This window comes from Chionomys nivalis, chromosome 11 (assembly GCF_950005125.1).
Source record: "Chionomys nivalis chromosome 11, mChiNiv1.1, whole genome shotgun sequence".
Lineage (NCBI taxonomy): Eukaryota > Metazoa > Chordata > Mammalia > Rodentia > Cricetidae > Chionomys > Chionomys nivalis.
Genome location: NC_080096.1, coordinates 33706096 through 33724619, shown reverse-complemented (window position 1 = coordinate 33724619; position 18524 = coordinate 33706096). Strand labels below are relative to the sequence as shown.

General features: G+C 42.8%; 1 protein-coding gene across 1 annotated transcript in view; it reads left to right on the top strand.

The window, feature by feature from the left end:
- Tesk2 (testis associated actin remodelling kinase 2) overlaps positions 1-18524 on the top strand; it is a 115394-nt gene that overhangs the window by 25717 nt on the left and 71153 nt on the right. The window contains exon 2 of the mRNA XM_057784784.1: positions 12275-12579. Within this exon, the coding sequence (XP_057640767.1) occupies positions 12358-12579 (222 nt within the window). The 5' untranslated portion in view covers positions 12275-12357. The remainder of the gene's footprint in view (positions 1-12274; positions 12580-18524) is intronic.

Below are 18524 nucleotides of genomic sequence, written 5' to 3'. Positions count from 1 at the left end.
ATCTATTTTATCTTGTATCATAACTAAGGAAAACTATAACTATAACTAACCATTCTTCAACTCCATCAAAGACTCCAGAAGGATACAATATTACCTAAGTAAACAAGAAATAAGAAACTTCAAACTCTAGAAATGACAGAGACATCTTGCTGCCTGGACAGTCACCCAAAGTTCTTTTGTACCGTTGGGGCATCCATCTTCGGCCTACAGGCCCATAGTATCCAGCAGACATTTTCATCAAGCAGGAAATTCCAAAGACAGTTTAGTCACTTTCTGCTGTGTCCTGCAGAATGTCTCGCAGACTCTTTCATGAATCAGGAACCCCGAAAGACCATCTCACCTTTAGGCAAGTTCAGTAGTCCTCTCTCTGAGGGTTCTCTGTGTCCAGTTTATGCAACAGTCCAGGCAAGAGCAGTTTCTTGCCCAAATGGCTATCAAACTCCATAAGGAGCCTCTTCGATGCCCATCTTCCTCTTGAAGTAGATGGTGCTGCCAGAAGCAGACGTGTCTCATTGTCATGAAAAGCCCTAAATTATTAAAACATTAAATGCCATATTCTGCAGTCTTTGAAAGATATGAAGAATGCCTATCTACCTGAAATATATCTCTATATATCTAGAAAATCTAACTCACATGACTACAAGCTTGACTATTATTGATGACTGTCCATTAACAACCTATATACATTACATTTTTAAATGAACTATACAATCACAATACCTTAATCAAGATCAGAAATACATATACACATAACAAAATTGACCTTATAATCCATACCAATGCAAATTATTTATATCTATATCATATCCCCCTTTAAATGTAAAAGAACATTTATAAACCATATTTGGGAACATGGGCGCAGTTTTTCTCTCCAAACTGCTTCCTGCTGAATGGGGGCGTTGTTATTCAGATCTTTCATGGTGTAACCTGTGTGTCAGGGTCATCTCAGTCGGCAGTTGAGTGAAGTAATTTTCTGAAGGTGTTCACAGCAACCTTTCAGGAGGGCGTGGTCTATCATACCATATCGGGATAGACGCAATCCACAGAGTCTCATCCTCTGTGAAAACAAAAGAAGACCCTCTCCAAAGCATCATATCCTTAGACCCATATTCTGAAATCATAATACCCTTGTATCCATTTTGGTTTAGCTTGGCAGCCCATATAATGAAATGTCTCTCTGCAGTTAGCTCCTTTACAGTCAAAAATTTTAAAGAAAACACAATACAAAGAATCCAGACTCTCTGTGAATTTTCCATTTTTACGTGGCTTATTTTTCTTTATTTCTTTTAATCTATAACTATCTGTACTCTGTCTCTTTAAGGACTCTATCCCCCCTTTTTTAAGGGCATTAACTTTATTTTTTCTCTATTTTTTTTCTCTCAAGCCTACGTACACTCATCCAACACTGTGACTCATTTATAGATCTTCTATGTCTGAAATCTGTTCTATTGTGAATCTGTAATTTTTTTACTATCCAGGAGCATTTTTTAAAATGTTAAGCGCTTCTTAAAAACCTAAGTTGCAACATTTAGAGGTATTACGGTACTGCCTGTGTCCTGCCCAGTCGAAACCTTAACTGCACTGTTATTATGGTAATTACCGTAGTTCCTGCCTGAGACCAGCAGAGTTCCACATGGCAGAGCTGAGCTGATCCTGCATCAGAACCATTTGGTGCCCCTGAGCCACACACAGTTCCAGGCACACAGCAGTCCACATTGCCATCAAGCAAGCCGTAGCACTTTACTCCAAATGCTCCATTCAAAGACTCTGTCTCCAGCAGGAGCCAGACAGAGATCGTGATGGCGGCACAGCCCAAAAAGCCGGCATTTTAAAACAGCCAGTTTTTTCCTGTTGCTGAGTCAGGACAATTTCTTTGCCGCACACAACCCACAAACAGCAAAAAGCTGTCTTAAATTCTCTCTGTGTCCTTTTTAAGCCCTCTCAGGTTTTACGTGGAGCACGCTGGGCGCCACTCTGTTGAAGTGTGAGCGGCAGGGCTGCATCCCCGGCACCCAGCCGCCCACATGGCTAGCTTATGCCCCAAAATAATTACACGGAAACTGTATTCTTTTAATCACTGCCTGGCCCATTAGTTCCAGCCTCTTATTGGCTAGCTCTTACATATTGATCTAACCCATTTCTAATATTCTGTGTAGTACCACGAGCTGGCTTACCAGGGAGAATCTTAACCTGCGTCTGTCTGGAGTGGGAGAATCATGGCGACTCCTTACTCGGCTTCTTTCTCCCAGCATCCTGTCTGTTTACTCCACCCACCTAAGGGCTGGCCTATAAATGGGCCAAGGCAGTTTCTTTATTATTTAACCAATGACCTTCCTCCATCAACACCCCAGATCCCTCTCCTCCCAGGAGGACCCGTCTGTCTCCTCCTCAAAGGAGTCCTGGTTCTGGGAAGAAGACTGTATTTCAAGACGAGTCTTGTCGGAAGAGGAATTTGAAGCTGGAACGCCTGGAGCAGAGGAGAAAAGCAGAGAAGGACTCAGAACGAGATGAGCTCTATGCCCAGTGGGGCAAAGGGCTTGCTCAGAGCCGGCAACAGCAGCAGAATGTAGAAGATGCCATGAAGGAGATGCAGAAGCCTCTGGCCCGCTATATCGATGATGAAGATCTGGATCGGATGCTGAGAGAACAAGAAAGAGAGGGGGACCCAATGGCCAACTTCATTAAGAAGAATAAGGCTGAGGAGAACAAGCACAAGAAAGTGAGGCCTCGCTATAATGGTCCTGCCCCTCCTCCCAATAGATTCAGTATCTGGCCTGGTTACCGCTGGGATGGAGTGGACAGATCCAATGGCTTCGAACAGAAGCGCTTTGCCAGGCTCGCCAGCAAGAAGGCTGTGGAAGAGCTTGCCTACAAGTGGAGTGTGGAGGACATGTAGCTTCTCTGAGGCTGTGCGGTGCTGAGGTGGTGGTGGCACAGGACAGCCCGACATCCAGCTCTAATGCTTGTCTTGCTAGACACAGACCAGCAACTCTGACCTTTGGACTAGGCACCTACCCTTGGCTGTGTCCATGTTGTCTGTTGACTGACTGACAGTGACTTCTCTATCCCAGGGCTTGTTCTTAGCCAGTGCTTTCTTTCTTATTTTAAAAATAAACACATTTATTTTTTGTAAAAATAAAATAAAATAATAAATAAATAAAATTTGTATGTCTAAGATGTGCATGGTAGCGCAAGCCTTTAATACCAGCACTGAGGAGACAGAGGCAGGTGTCTCTTTGAGTTCAAGGCCAGCCTGGTCTATAATTTCAATTCCAGGACAGCCAAGGCTATGCGGAGAAACCCAGGCCCCCTAGGGACTATCTTTGCAGAGGATCTGTGTGTGTCTTTTGTGGGTGAACATGAGAAAAAAGTTTCTCAGGCAGCCATTTTCCAGCAGGGTACCCCGAAGGCTGTCTTCTCAGATACTCTCATATGAAATTTGCTCTGTCTCACCTTGGCGCTCTCAGTGGGTGGTGTCTTGTTTCCTGTTGTTTCCTAGTGAAAAGTCTGAAGTGTCTCCATAATGGTGCTGCCCATTCTCACGTGAACTGGGTTCAGGTCCCTTTCCTTACTAAGATGCACAGTCTGTCCATAACTTTGACAGGGTTCGCACCATTTCATTCATTCATTCATTCATTCATTCATTTATTTATTTTTGCTATTGTGCTCATTTTTTATGTCTTTCTGTTTTCTCTCTCTCTCTCTTTGTACTTCTGGGTAAATACTGTAAGCAATAACCATGGCATAGCTGCTACTTTTTGTATTGTCTTGAAATTTCGTCCTTGAACTTAGCTACCCCCCCCCCCCCGCCTTTTTCCCCCTCGAAACAGGGTTTCTCAGTGTAGTCCTGGATGTCCGGGAACTCACTTATAGACCAGGCTGGCCTCAAACTCACAGAGATCCTCCTGCCTCTGCCTTACAAGTGCTGGGATTAAAGGCGTGCACTACCACCACTCACCATTAGCCCACATATTTTTAAATTCAGTCTCACTTCAGCTTTCAGGATATGATCAAAAGCAAGAACTAGACTCTTTGCCAAAATAGAATGTGAATGTCCTCCAGCTCAATTCTCAGCACAGTCCTTCTCTCTGAATCCTCACAGAGAGGAAGGGAGGAGGAAGAGAAAGAGAGACAAAGAGAAACAGAAGAGAGAGGAGAGAGTGAGAGAGAGAAAGAGAAGAAAGAAACCCAGGCTGATCTCAGACTTCAGATTTTCCTGCCTCAGCCTCTGGAGTGCTGAAATAATATCTGTGTACCACTACACCCAGCTCAAGTTTTCAAGAAAGAGAAAAGTTTTGGGGTTTATTTTCAGTAACACAATGTCTTAGGGTTTCCATTGCTTTTAGCGAAATGCCAGGAGCAAAAACCAAGTTGGGGCAGAATGGGTTTTCAGCTTATGTTCCCACATTGCTTTGTTCATCATGAAAAGAAGCCAGGTGCTCGCTTCGGCAGCACATATACTAAAAAATGAAAAGAAGCCAGGACGGGAAGGACCTCGAGCAGGACAGGAACCTGGAGGTAGAAGCTGAGGAAGAGGCCATGGAGGAGTGCTGCGTACTGGTTTGCTCTGTAGTAATATGGAGCCGCGGGGCTGCGTCCCCGGCACCCGGCTGCCCGCATGGCTTTACCCAAAATAATTACACGGAAACTGTATTTTTTTAATCACTGCCTGGCCCATTAATTTCAGCCTCTTATTGGCTAGCTCTTACATATTGATTTAACCCATTTTTAATATTCTGTGTAGTACCATGAGCTGGCTTACCAGGAAAGATCTTAACCTGCGTCTGTCTGGAGTGGGAGAATCATGGCGACTCACTCGGTTTCTTTCTCCCAGCATTCTGTTCTGTTTACTCCACCCACCTAAGGGTTGGCCTATCAAATGGGCCTAGGCAGTTTCTTTATTTTTTTTTTTTTATTTTTTATTTTTTTGGTTTTTCGAGACAGGGTTTCTCTGTGGCTTTGGAGCCTGTCCTGGAACTAGCTCTTGTAGACCAGGCTGGTCTCGAACTCACAGAGATCCGCCTACCTCTGCCTCCCAAGTGCTGGGATTAAAGGCGTGCGCCACCACCGCCCGGCTGGCAGTTTCTTTATTAATTAACCAATGAAAGCAACAGATTATAAAGAAATCACTCCCACATCATTGCTCCTTATGGCTCACCCAACCTCCTTTCTTATAAAACCCAGGACCACCAGCCCATGGATGGAGCCACCCACAATGGGCTGGACCCACCCCCATCAATAACTAGTTAAGAAAATGCCTTACAGCTGGATCTTATGGAGGTTTCTTCTCAGTTAAGGTTCCCTCCTTTCAGATAACTGTGCTTTGTGTATCAGGTTGATATACGACTAGCCAGTACACACAATTAGCCAGTTATAGGGGCACTATTCATAATCCCAGCAGTGAAGAGGCTAAGAAAAATGTGGGCCATGTATTCAAGGTTAGCCTGAGCTACATAGCAAGCGTGTCTCAAACAGACAAACAAAACAAGGCCTCCCTCAGTTGGGCAGGCATGGGCCACGTGAGATCTGTCTTCAAAATTAATAATAAAGTAAAAAGAGCCAGGTGTGTTTTGCATGCATGCTAGTAATCTAAACTCTTAGGAGGTAGAGGCAGGAGGTTAAGAATTTCAAGGCCAGTTCCAGAGCACTTTTGATGCTAGTCCAGTAGAGAACATGTCTTAAAATGGGTAACAAAGGAAATATACACACTATAATCTATATTTAACATAGTAATAAGCCTTATGGTCTTCAAACAATACAAGTTCAAATCCTTGCTCCCTAACTTGTAGTTATATGAACCAAAATATATTTAACCTTGTTACATATCCAGTCCTCATCTGTAAAGTAGAAACAAAAACAGTGGCTAACTTAAGTCATACAATGGCCATATGATTATCGATTAGACAAACATTAAACATTCCATTCTTGTCGCAACAATTGCCTATTGAATCATGAGTCAGAAAGACACTGTGATGCTTAATTTTAATTGCCAAACTCGAATGGGTCATAAAATGCCCAGAGCACCAGGGGAGCACACTTTTGGGTGTGTGTAAATCTTCCAGAGCGGATTAACTGGTGGGTAGGAACACTGACTGGCCCTGAATATAGGCGGTACTGACATGTGAACGAGCAGCCTCGTGTTCCCGCCACCGTGGAACCACTGGGCACCACGCCTTCCTGTGATGGTGGACAGTGTCACCCGAGTGCAGTGCTTAAAAAGAGTTATTTCCATTGTCTCTGATGGTTCATCAGTGAAGTGAGCTTATTCTACAGAGGACCCAGCTCTTATTCTACAGAGGTCCTAGCGTGCATGTAACAGCTTACAGCCATTGTTAAGCCCGAGTTTATTATCCCCAAAAGGAAACCGGATTCTGATTTGAAGCACAAGAGGGTTTTTTAATGTTCCAACTTGAGTTTGGACTATACCTCTACCACAGCAATGCAGTGGGTGAGGGAAGTGCAGCCTGAACCCGGGAAGGGGGGAACTTTTAAAGGGGAAATGCCATAGTAAGGGGCGTTCATGTCCTGTCATCCTGGGATTGGGTAAGGAGGGCATAGGGCAAAGTAGTCTCTGAAACCATTGGTCAGTTTTTGGGCATGAAAACCCTAACAAAGAGCCATTAAACACTGACAAGGTATCTTCAAGGGCAGGCTGCCTCCTAGGAACATCTGAACCCCGGTAAGGTTTATGGCCCTGCTTCCTAGCTCCTTAGTTGGCTATTTTCAGGGTATCCATCCAGTTGCGCTATCGCAGCACATATCTGAGCTGAGATCCCCCCTCATTATATGGCTTAAGATGATGCCCCCTCTTTAAAATGGAGTCTGCAAAGTCAGGTCCTCACACCACCATTAACTCCAGTTCAGGGATCCAAAGCCCTGTTCTAGACTTCACAGACACCAGACGTGCAAGGAGTGCACAGACATACATCCAAGCGAAACACTCAAACATGTAAAGAAAACATCCTGAAACAAGACGGTTCCATTTTTCCTCCTGTTGAGGACTGCTTGCTTTTGGAATAAATAAGAATCACTGTGGAGCCCGTTAAAATCTCCAGGCCTCCTCCTAAGAGATTCTGATGCACCAGGTCAAGTAGAAGATGAGAACTATGGGTTTTAGACTTAGGGTTTTTTGCTTTTTTTTTCCTCTCTGTATAGCTTATAGACTGGCTTCTGCTATAACGCTTTTTCTTGGTTAACATCCCAAATGCTGGATTTACATGTGTACACCACCATGCCTGGTCTCCTCAGGTATTTCTTTGTTGTTTTTTTTTTGTTTGTTTGTTTATTTGTGTCTGAGACAGTGTAGACCTGGATGGCCTTAATTCACTGTATAGACCAGGCTGACCTGGAATTTGTTACTGTCTACCCTTCTCTAACCCTGAGATAGCAGGCTTTGTTTTCCTCTCTGACTCCCTAGCTGATTTTTTTGTTTGTTTGTTTGTTTGTTTTGTTTTTCGAGACAGGGTTTCTTTGTAGCTTTGGTGCCTGTCCTGGAACTAGCTCTTGTAGACCAGGCTGGCCTCGAACTCACAGAGATCCGCCTGCCTCTGCCTCCCGAGTGCTGGGATTAAAGGCGTGCGCCACCACCGCCCGGCTCCCTAGCTGATTTTTATTCAATAACAGACAAAATACACTCCCTCAGTTCGTGGGCTCCATGTCACACTTGGTTAATAAATAGCTTTTACTAGGCGGGTGAGCTGCTTCAGAGGTAAAGGCACTTGTGGTCAAGCCCAGAAACGTGGGTTTGATTTCTGGGACCCACATGGCAGAGTGAGAGGACTGAGGCCCAGATTCTTCTGACCTCCACATGTGCACTGTGGCTGCAGTGTCTGCCTCCAGCCCAATAAATAAGAATGTGTAGAACAAAATAGCTTCTATGAAAACTAAAAAATAAATATCACAGAATACAAAATGAGAAAGCAAAACAAAACCCATTTAGTTACTTGTCTTTTTTTTTTTTTTTTTTTTTTTTTTTGAGAGCTACTGTGTAGCTCTCGCCGTCCTGGAACTCAACTCTGTTGACTATGCTGTACTCAAACTCATAGAGATCCACCTGCTTCTGCCTCCTGAGTGTGCCACCACTGCCCGGTTTATTCATTTACTTCTTGTATTTTCACTTTTTTGTCTATGTTTCTCTAGATTTAAAATGGATGACTACTTGGCGAACACTTCTGGTTGTAAAATTTAATATTTCGTTTTTGTAACCTTAAATTTTTGGTATGGCACTCTTTTTTTTTTTCAAGACAGGGTTTTGATGCCACTTTTTTTTTATTTATGTACATTGGTGTTTGACCTGCGTGTATGTCTGTGTGAAGGTGTCCAATCCCATGGAACAGGTGTTACAGACATTTGTGACTGCCATGTGGGTGCTTGGAATCGAACCGGGGTCTTCTGGAAGAGCATCCATTGCTCTTACCCACTGAACCATCTCTTTAGCCCCCTGATGCCACTTCTTAGGAGATGTTCAGTAAAGGCACGTAGATGTTTTTATTTTTTGGGAATTCGGGTTATTTTTTTCTCTGGAACTCTGGTAGAACTAGCATAAGCAAAAATTCTTTTTGAGACAGGGTTTCTCTGTGTAGCTCTGACTGTCCTGGAGTTTGCTCTGTAGACTAGGCTGGCCTCAAACTCAGAGAGATCCTCCCGCCTCTGCTTCCCAAATGCAACACCACCACCAGGCCAATAACTTCATTTTGAAGAAGAAAGGATCTTTTATGAAACCTCCAGAATGCATTAGGCCCCAGTGATTAGAGAGCACAGCACCATAGAGAAGCTGAGTCGGTTCCTCGCCCTCCCCACCAAATTTCTCCAGGCTTGTAATTTTTTTCCTCTCACTTTCCAATATGAATGTAAAATATGTCTTCGGTCAACAGTTCCTGATTTACACAGATTCTATTGTAGAAAGCACTAGTATGGAGGGAGGGTGGAAACAATCCAATTCTACATTCCTGGGAAAGCAGCCAGAAGTAGCATAAAGTTCTGTCTTTTGATTGTGGTAAGAGGCAGTGTTGTGTGTAGGGTGCTTCTGTGGGTGCTTCTAGGATTCTCCATGGGTGGAGGTGGACACGGGGTGAGTGGGTTCATCATGCTTGCGAAAGCATCTCACAAATGTTGCATGTTTCAAGTGAAAAGCAACAATACTGAAAAAGACAAATGAACCCCACCCAATTGCACACATTAAAAAATGGTTTATCTTGTATAGAATCCTTATAATAAGTTCTCAGAAAAAGTGATCCTGAATCATTATCCCACCCCGCCACCTCCCCCACCCCACCCTCAGGCAGAGTTTCTCTGTGTAGCCTTGGCTGTCATAGAGCCCTGTCGACAGGCTGGCCTCGAACTCAAAGGCGTCTGCCCGCCTCTGCTTTCCAAGTGTTGGGATTAAAGGTGTGCACCACCACTGCCCAGAGATCTTGTGCTTTCCTTCTTCCTTCCTTCCCTCCCTCCCTCCTTTTCTTTCTTTTCTTTTTGACAGGGTTTCTCTGTGCAACAGTCCAGGCTGCCCTGGAACTTGCTTTGTATACCAGGCTGGCCTTGAACTCACTGAGTTCCACCTGCCTCAGTGAGTGTATCACCACTGCCCAGCGTGCTTTTATTCTTAATTATGCATATACCAACCAATAGCCTGCAGTCTTTTATTTTTAAGACTTTTTTTTTAAAGCATTATTTGCCACATGTATGTGACCATGTGTACCCTTGGAGGTCAGTGTTAGAAATATTTTCTTTTCTTTTTTTATTTTTTCGAGACAGGGTTTCTCGGTACCTTTTTTTTTTTTTTTTTTTTTTTTGGTTCCCGTCCTGGAACTAGCTCTTGTAGACCAGGCTGGCCTCAAACTCACAGAGATCCGCCTGCCTCTGCCTCCCGAGTGCTGGGATTAAAGGTCTGCCCCACCACCACCCGGCTAGAAATATTTTCTAACATGAGCTCCGTGTTGATGCAAAAATCTCTGTCAAGCCGAATTAAAAGATAGGGACGGGACTGGACGGGACATTGCCTGTTGACCTTCCGGGGAGTAGTCTAAATAGACTGGAGGAGTGGTCCTGACCTCTTCTGGGGAGGGGTCAAGATTTGGAGGGCTACTTTGACCCCTTGACCCTCCTCAGGGAGGTGTCAAGGTGCAAGGGGTACAGGGGCGGGGCTCCCAAAGATGGAGGCCAGAGACTAGGATTTACAGTCAGAAGAAGGCATCAGATCCCCTGGAATTGGAGTTCTGTAGATGGTTGTGAGTCATCAGGTGGGTTCTGGGAACTGAACTTGTAAACTTGTATCCTCTGCAAAAATAACAAATTCTTTTAACCATGCAGCCATTTCTCCAGCCCATCTAGAGTCTTGAGTGGTCCATTTTAATCAGCAGTGAATTTTTAGCTCATTTATAAAGCACCTTTTTTTTTTTTTTTTTATGGTGCTGAAATTTAAGCCCAGGGCTTCACATAAGCTAGGTAAGTGCTCTGCTACTGAGCTACAATGCAGCTTGATAATTTTTAGACTGCATGTGTGCGTATGTGTATGTATGTATGTGTGTGTTAGAGACAGGGTTTCACTGTGCAATCTGTACTGGCCTTGAAATTAAAGAATATCTCATGCCCTGCCTTATCTTTGGATAATTTTTCTAATTAATAACTATGTGAGGCCATGAGGGACATTGGCAGGATCACAGGCTTTTGAACCAGTCTTGCACTTTAATTTTCTCTGTCACTTAGTGACAGTATGGTTACCTGATCTCTGTGAAATGATAATATCCTTATGATGAATCATTTGAGAATCAAATGGCATGCAATAGATAAAGCTCTCAGACTTAGTGTAATCTCTGCCCCAGATCATGCCTTTGCAGTTGGTTTTCTGCAAAAGGGATGGGTAGCTGAAGAGCGATGGATTGCTGTTGTGTTCTTTAGATTGTAGTCTATGGGGCTGGAGGGATGACTCAATGGGTACAGCATGTGTTGTGCTTGCACATGATCTAGGTTTGGTTCCCGGTACTCAGATGGTGGGTCCTAGTTGTCTTAGGTTTCTACTGACCAAAAACGACCTGGGCAGGAAAGGGTTTGTTTCAGTTTACAGTCCTACATCATAGTCTATCACTTAAGAAAGCCAGGACAGGAACTCAATTAGGGCAGGAACCTGAGGCAGGAGCTGATACAGAGGCGGTGGAGGGGTGCTGCTTATTGGCTTTCAGTATGCTTTTTACAGAACCCAGGACCACCTGCTCAGGGATGGGACCACCCACAATAGGCTGGGCCCTCCCACATAGTCAGTAATTAAGAAAATACCCTACAGACTTGCCAACCAGTACATTTTTATGGAGGCGTTTTCTCAGTCGAGAGTACCCTTTTTCAAGTGAGTCTAGCATGTATCAAATTGATATAAAACTAGCCAGGACAAGCTAGCCTGGTGGTGGTACACACCTTTAATCCCAGCACTCAGGAGGCAGAGCCAAACAGATCTCTGTGAGTTCCAGAACAACCAGAGCAGCTATAAGGAGAAACCCTGTTTCAAAATACAAAAACAAAACAAGATTTTTAAAAAAAACCAAAAAAACAAAACAACAATTTAGCTAGGACAACAACCATCATAACTCCAGTTTCAGAGGCTCTAAAGCCCTTTTCTGACCATTGTGGGTACCAGGCAGGCACATCATACACATACATACATGCAGGCAAACACTCATATACATGGAACAACATAGATAAATATTGAAAATAAATTTTTTTTGAGACAGGGTTTCTTGGCCAGGCAGTGGTGATGCATGCCTTTAATCCCAGCACTCGGGAGGCAGAGGCAGGTGGATCTCTATGAGTTTAAGGCAAGCCTGGTCTACAATAGCTAGTTCCAGGACAGGCTCCAAAGCTACAGAGAAACCCTGTCTCGGAAGAAAAAAAAGGAAGGAAGGAAGGAGAAAGAAAAATCAAACAAACAAAACCCCAAATGCCTATCTGGGCAAGGTGAGATAGGGTTTCTCTGTGTAGCCCTAGCTGTCCTGGAGCCTACTCAAACTCAGAAATCCACCTCCCTCTCCTTCCCAGAGTGCTGGGCTTAGAGATGTGTGCCAACACAGCCTGGCTTAAAAATATTTTTTTTAAAAGGATGTAATCTATGATATTTATGTACAGCTTGCCTTTGTGCATGTTTTGAAAGAGAAGACATAGAAGCATTATTTAGATCTGGAAATCAGAGGTAGAATGCAAAAGGAAGTAAACATTTTTGCATTGAGTTTTTGTTAGTTTTCATATAGTCATCAATGATTTTAGTAAAATAAGTTTTGTATTTTTTCTGTAGTGTTACACTGGAAAAGAAGTAAAACTGAACAAAAAAACTATGAGTGGAGTTCCTCTTTAAAAGAAGAAGTAATTCTTGAGATTATGGATCGGAGCAAGCGGAACTCAATTGCAGGATTTCCCCCACGTGTGGAGCGTCTGGAAGAGTTTGAAGGCGGTGGTGGAGGGGATGGGAACACTATCCAGGTGGGAAGAGTTTCATCGTCTTCGTATCGTGCAATTATTAGTGCCTTTTCCAGACTGACGAGTTTGGATGACTTCACCCGAGAAAAAATAGGATCTGGGTTCTTCTCTGAAGTGTTCAAGGTGAGTGGTGATGTCTCATCTTCTTTCCTAGGACTTTCCTGATGGTCAGAACCACTGCAGAGTTAATAGTTGTTTATGGTGTGTTCTCTGGTTCTTCCTGCTTTTTTAAGATAGGGGCTCTCCACGTAACCCTGACTGGCCTTGAACTCCTAGAGATTCACCTGCCCCCACTTCTGAGTGTTGATTACAGGTGTGTAGCACCACATTTTCACTGATTCTCCTGTTCAACCTTCTGTGTGCTGGGATTTCATAAACTGTGAACTACCAGGTATGATTTAAGCTATTTTGAGAGACCTCATTCATGTAACTTCTACTTGTTTGGGTTTTTTTGTTTTGTTTTGTTTTGTTTTTTTTATTGTTACAATGTTGACAATGAAATCCAGGGTCTTGTCCATGCTGGGCAAACATTCTGCCTCTGAACCACCTATAGTCCCCCTTCCCTGTGGGGTGCATGTGTGTATGTGTACATAAGTGTGCAAGCATGCGTGTTCTGGCTAGCCTCACACTTACTGTATAGACAGGGCTGGCTTTGAACTTACATTGATTCAAATCTGTTTCCTAAGTGCTGTGGTTACAGGACTACACTACCATATCTGAAAGTCTCATGTCTTAAAATATTATTTTTGTCTTTCATTGAGCATTTAATTTCAATATAATTAAATATATTTATCTTTCATTTAATTTTATGTGTATGGCTATTTTGCTTGCATCAGATCCGCCTGGGTTACAGACAGCTGTGAGCTGCCGTGTGACTGCTGGGAATCAAATCTGACTCCTGGAAGAATAGCAGGTGCTCTTAACTGCTGGGCCATCTTTCTAGCCATAAACTTAGTTTTTAAAAGTTGGGTTCATATGTACTTTGGTTTGAATATGGTTTGTGCCTTCCAAAATGTTTGATAAAGTTTAATCAAATCCATTGTAAAGTTACTTCATCTGTGGTGTTTACGGTATTTCTTTCTTTTCTTTGTGGAAGAGTCCTGGGGCGTGAACACGGGTCCTTTTTGTTGTTTCTTGTTTTTTCAGGACAGGATTTCTCTGTGTTATAGCTCTGGTTGTCCTGGAACTCAATTTGAAGGGCAGGGTGGCCTCAAACTCACAGAAATCTTCCTGGATGTGGATCCAAGGGGGCAGAGGCAGGTGGATCTCTGTGAGTTCCAGGCCACCCTGGTCTAACAGTTCTAGGACAGCCAAGGTTACACAGAGAAACCATGTCTCAAAAACAAACAAACAAACAAACAAACAAACAATAAAAAACCCCAAAACTCCTGTTTTGTTAAGAATGCTTTTTTAAAAATATTTATTTATTATGTATATAATATTCTGTCTTTGTATATGCCTGCAGGCCAGAAGAGGGCGCCAGACCCCATTACAGATGGTTGTGAGCCACCATGTGGTTGCCGGGAATTGAACTCACGACCTCTAGAAGGGCAGGCAATGCTCTTAATCGCTGAGCCATCTCTCCAGCCCCCAATGCTTTTTTTTTTTTTTTTAAGATTTATTTATTTATTATGTATACAACATTCTGCCTCCATGTATGCCCACATACCAGAAGAGGGCGCCAGATCTCATTACAGATGGTTGTGAGACACCATGTGGGTGCTGGGAATTGAACTCATGACCTCTGGAAGAGCAGCCAGTGCTCTTAACCACTGAGCCATCTCTCCAAACATTTTTATTAATTTTTTAAATTTATTTTGTATACAATATTTTGTCTGTGTGTATGCCTGCAGACCAGAAGAGGGCACCAGACTTCATTACAGATGGCTGTGAGCTACCATGTGGTTGCTGGGAATTGAACTCAGGACCTTTGGAAGAATAGGTAATGCTCTTAACCGCTGAGCCATCTCTCTAGCCCTAAGAATGCTTTTTATTAAGAAAGGATTGGTGGATAAGAACAAAGAATATTGAAATAAAATGTTTGAAAATACAAAAATGAAACCCATCACTGAGTATGTAGGCATAGACAGAGGGTGTAAAAAAGCAAGGATGGATGTTGGAGTTGGGGATGCATCTCAGTGATAGAGTGCTTGTTTAGTATGCACAAGGCCTTGGCTTTGATTTCCAGTGCTCAGCGAAAAATCAAACGAATATTGGAATTCTTCCAACTGCCTTTTCAGAGTCTGGGGTGTAGTAATTAATTTTATGCCTTATCAACCCGTCACCTGGGTCATGAGCTATCGGGTAATTGGTCAGATATTACTCTGGATGTGTTAGAGTGTATTTTAAATTGAATTAATGGATTGAGTTAGGTAGAGTAGCCCTCTTAATATGGATAGCCTTCAACCAATCAAGCCTCAATCTTTGGCAAGAGAGAAGTTCCTGCCTGAGTGATGAGCTGAGATATATGTCTTTTCCTGGCTTTGGACTGGAGATGAAAATGGAGCCTATAGCTGTTTGATGAAAAACACTATTTTAAGCAAGAAACACAGAGTAAGGACCCATAGGGACTCTAATCATGAAAACTCTCATCATTTATTTTTACCTTGCTTCTTAGTTTTCTTTGTCCTGGTTTCTTGTATTTGTTTGTTTACTCTGGAGGAGGTAACCACTGGGGGATGGAATCCTGGGAGGGTATGTCTCCAGGGAGCCAAGGCCTTCATACTTAGGCTCCAGCTCCTGATTTTTGTTACTCAGGCTGGCCTCATTCTTGCTATGTAGCCATGAATGAGTTTGAACTCTTGATCCTCTTGCCTCTACTTCCCCAGGGGTGGTATTACAAAATTGAGCCACCAAACCTGGCTCATTTTTTTATATGCAATCATTTATGAGGCATTTATTCATTATTTATACTTGAAAGAAGTATTGTATACAGTGTTTTCTGTTCTCTATTAACAAGATTGTGAAAAGAGGATCTAAAATATTTATGAATCAAAACACAGCTGGGTTACATATGAAATATAATAAACACTAAATTTATATACAGCTGTGCTATAATAACAGAGATGGTTTTAACTCATGTTTTTATTATCAAAACAATTTAGCTCATTTCACGAAGAAACAAACCAGTGTTAGGTTATGAAAACCCAAGTCTGTTATTTTTAGTCTGTCTTAGTTTTTTGGTTTTTTTTTTTGTTCCCTAATTTCTCATTTTCTGTGCCTGAGTGTTGAAGAACTAACAACTTGAGGGGATGTCAGCAGTAGATAGGCTAGAGGACCATCAGTTCTTAATAGACACTAAACTGAAACATCTTTCAGGTAACTGCTGCCCCCTGAGAATCCATCAGTGTGATCAGCAAGCGTGGATGTTACAGCATGGTTGGTCAAGTAGGAGTGTGGTGAATACCCAAAGACCACAGTGATGACGTTGCGTGCAGTGTTAATTTATTTTTGATGGCTGCTTTGTGCTACAGTGGCCAAGCTGAGCAGCTACTGGAGACCACAAGGCCTCCGAGCCCTATTGTTATAATTGCTGTCTGACCCCAAACAGAAAGTTTGCCAACGCATGATCTGATAGCTATTGTGTATGGCTGAGTGGAACTTAGAGTTTAGTTTCGATTATAAAGTACTAATGAGTATAGAACCTTAAAGGTCAGGGTAAATGAAACATCAGTGACCACGAAAAGAAGTATTTGACTTCAGATACCAGCTACACAGGCAGCTTAATGACCGTCAGTTGCCTTAGGGAGAAGGAACAGGAAAAAGGGAGGGCAGATGGTGGCCAGCTCTGCTGTCACTAGCCTTCATCTCCGCCCAGCACTCAGGAGGCAGAGGCAGGTGGATCCTGAAGAGTGTAGACTTATGTGTGTTCTTCTAAAACAGTTCACTTTTAGAATTTAAGATCCTGCAGACATCCTTAACAATAGGCCTTCCTTAGTTATGTCACCTGCTTAGGTTAGACTGTCCTTTGTTTAGCTCTGAAGTCTGCTCTACAGAAGGAACTGGCTCTCCAAGAGTACTGAATAGCTCAGACTGCGGACTTATACCTTCTCTGCTTTCCCGTGTTTGTTTCTGTCTCATTAGTATCTAGCACAGCTCTGTCACCTAGAGAAAACCCATTAGGTATTTGTTACATGAGAGAAGAAATTTATGTATACATTTATTTGTGTGTGTGTGTGTGTACATTTACACAATAGAGAATCCAGAGATTCACTGTCTGGATTCGAATTTCAACTGCCACTATAAATATTCTAACATCGGTCAAATAATTTGACTCTGCTTCCATTTCTTTACATGTAAAAGTGGAAATTTGAAATAGTACTTACGTCAGATGGCTCAGCCAGCAAAGATGCTTGCCCCCGATTCTGGTAGGCTGAGTTTCACCTTTGGGATTTCCATGATGAAAGGAGAGAATCAGCTCCTGAAAATTGTCCTCTAATATGTACACATGGGCTGTGGCTGCCCCTCCAGTAAATACATAAATGTAATTAAAAAAAATTAAAAAGCAAAAGAACTGATACTTATGGAGTTGAAGATATGCTAAGGTAAAATATGTAAAGGACTTATAATAATGTCTGTCTATAACAGCCTATTAAGAGTCGCTTGTTAATTCTTTCATATACCTAAGAGCTATTCAGTTCTTTGTGCTGGATACCAAGTTAACTTTTATACATTATCTTGTTTAATATTTACAAAAATCGTGTATTATACTTCCATTTATTTAAAAAATATTTTTATGTGTGTGTGTGTGTAAGTGTAAGTGTGTACCACACGTGTGGATACCCTAAGGAGGACAGGAGAGTGTGTCAGATCCCCTGGAGCTGGAGTTATAGGCAGTTAGTTGTAAATGACCTGACATGGATGCTGGGATCAAACTTGTTTAGCCACTGAGTCATATCTCCAGCCCCCACACTTCCATTTTTAATGAAGAAACTGAGGTTCAAAGATGTTTACTGTCTTGTCAGGTACTTGCTGAAGCTACAGTTTGAATCCCTGGGAGTGGGAAGATGCTCAGTGGGAAAATACTTGGTGTGCCAACATGACGACCTGAATTTGAATCACTAGAACCCACGTGAAAAGCTGGACATGGTGGCCACACCTGTTTCTCCAACTCTTAGGGGTAGAAACAGGAGGATCCAGGGGGGCTTGTTGGTTAACCAGTCTACCCCAAAAGACAAGCTTCAGGTTCAGCGGCAGTCCCTGTCTTAAGAAATCAGGTGGAGAGGACTACTGAGAACTGAAGAACAATGGCAATGGGTTCTTGATCCTATTGCACGTAATGGCTTTGTGGGAGCCCAGGTAGTTTGGATGCTCACCTTAATAGACCTGGATGGAGGTGGGTGGTCCTTGAACCTCCCACAGGGCAGAGAAACCTGCTTGCTCTTTGGGCTGAGGAGGGAGGAAGACTTGATTGGGGGAGGGGAAGGGAATGGGAGGTGGTGGCGGGGAAGAGGCAGAAATCTTTAATAATTAAATAAATAAATAAATAAATAAATAAATTAATTAATTAATTAAAAAAAAAGAAAGAAATCAGGTGGAGCCTGGTGGTGGTGGCGCATGCCTTTAATCCCAGCACTTGGGAAGCAGAGGCAGGCAGATCTCTATGAGTTTGAGGCCAACCTGATCTACAAAGTGAGTGCAGGTCAGTCAGGGCTACACAGAGAAATTCTGTCTTGAAAAACAAACAAACAAAATCCCACAATAACAACACCCCCCCACACACACAAAAAAAAGGAAAGAAATAAGATGGAAGAGCTGGAGAGATGTCTCAGTGGTTAAGAGCACTTACTCCTTTTGCAGAATACCTGGGTTTGGTTCCCAGCACCTACATGGTGGTTTACAACCATCTGTAACTCCAGTTCCAGAGGATCCAGTATCATCTTCTGGCCTCCACAGGCACTAGGCATGCACACAGTGCACATATATACGTGTAAGACAAACATTCATAGACATAAAATAAATCTTAAAACTAAGTAGAGAAACAGTTGGAATTCTGACCTTCATGTGCATATAACTGCATAACAAGAGCATGCACACACACACATACACACACACTGTCTCTCTGCTCC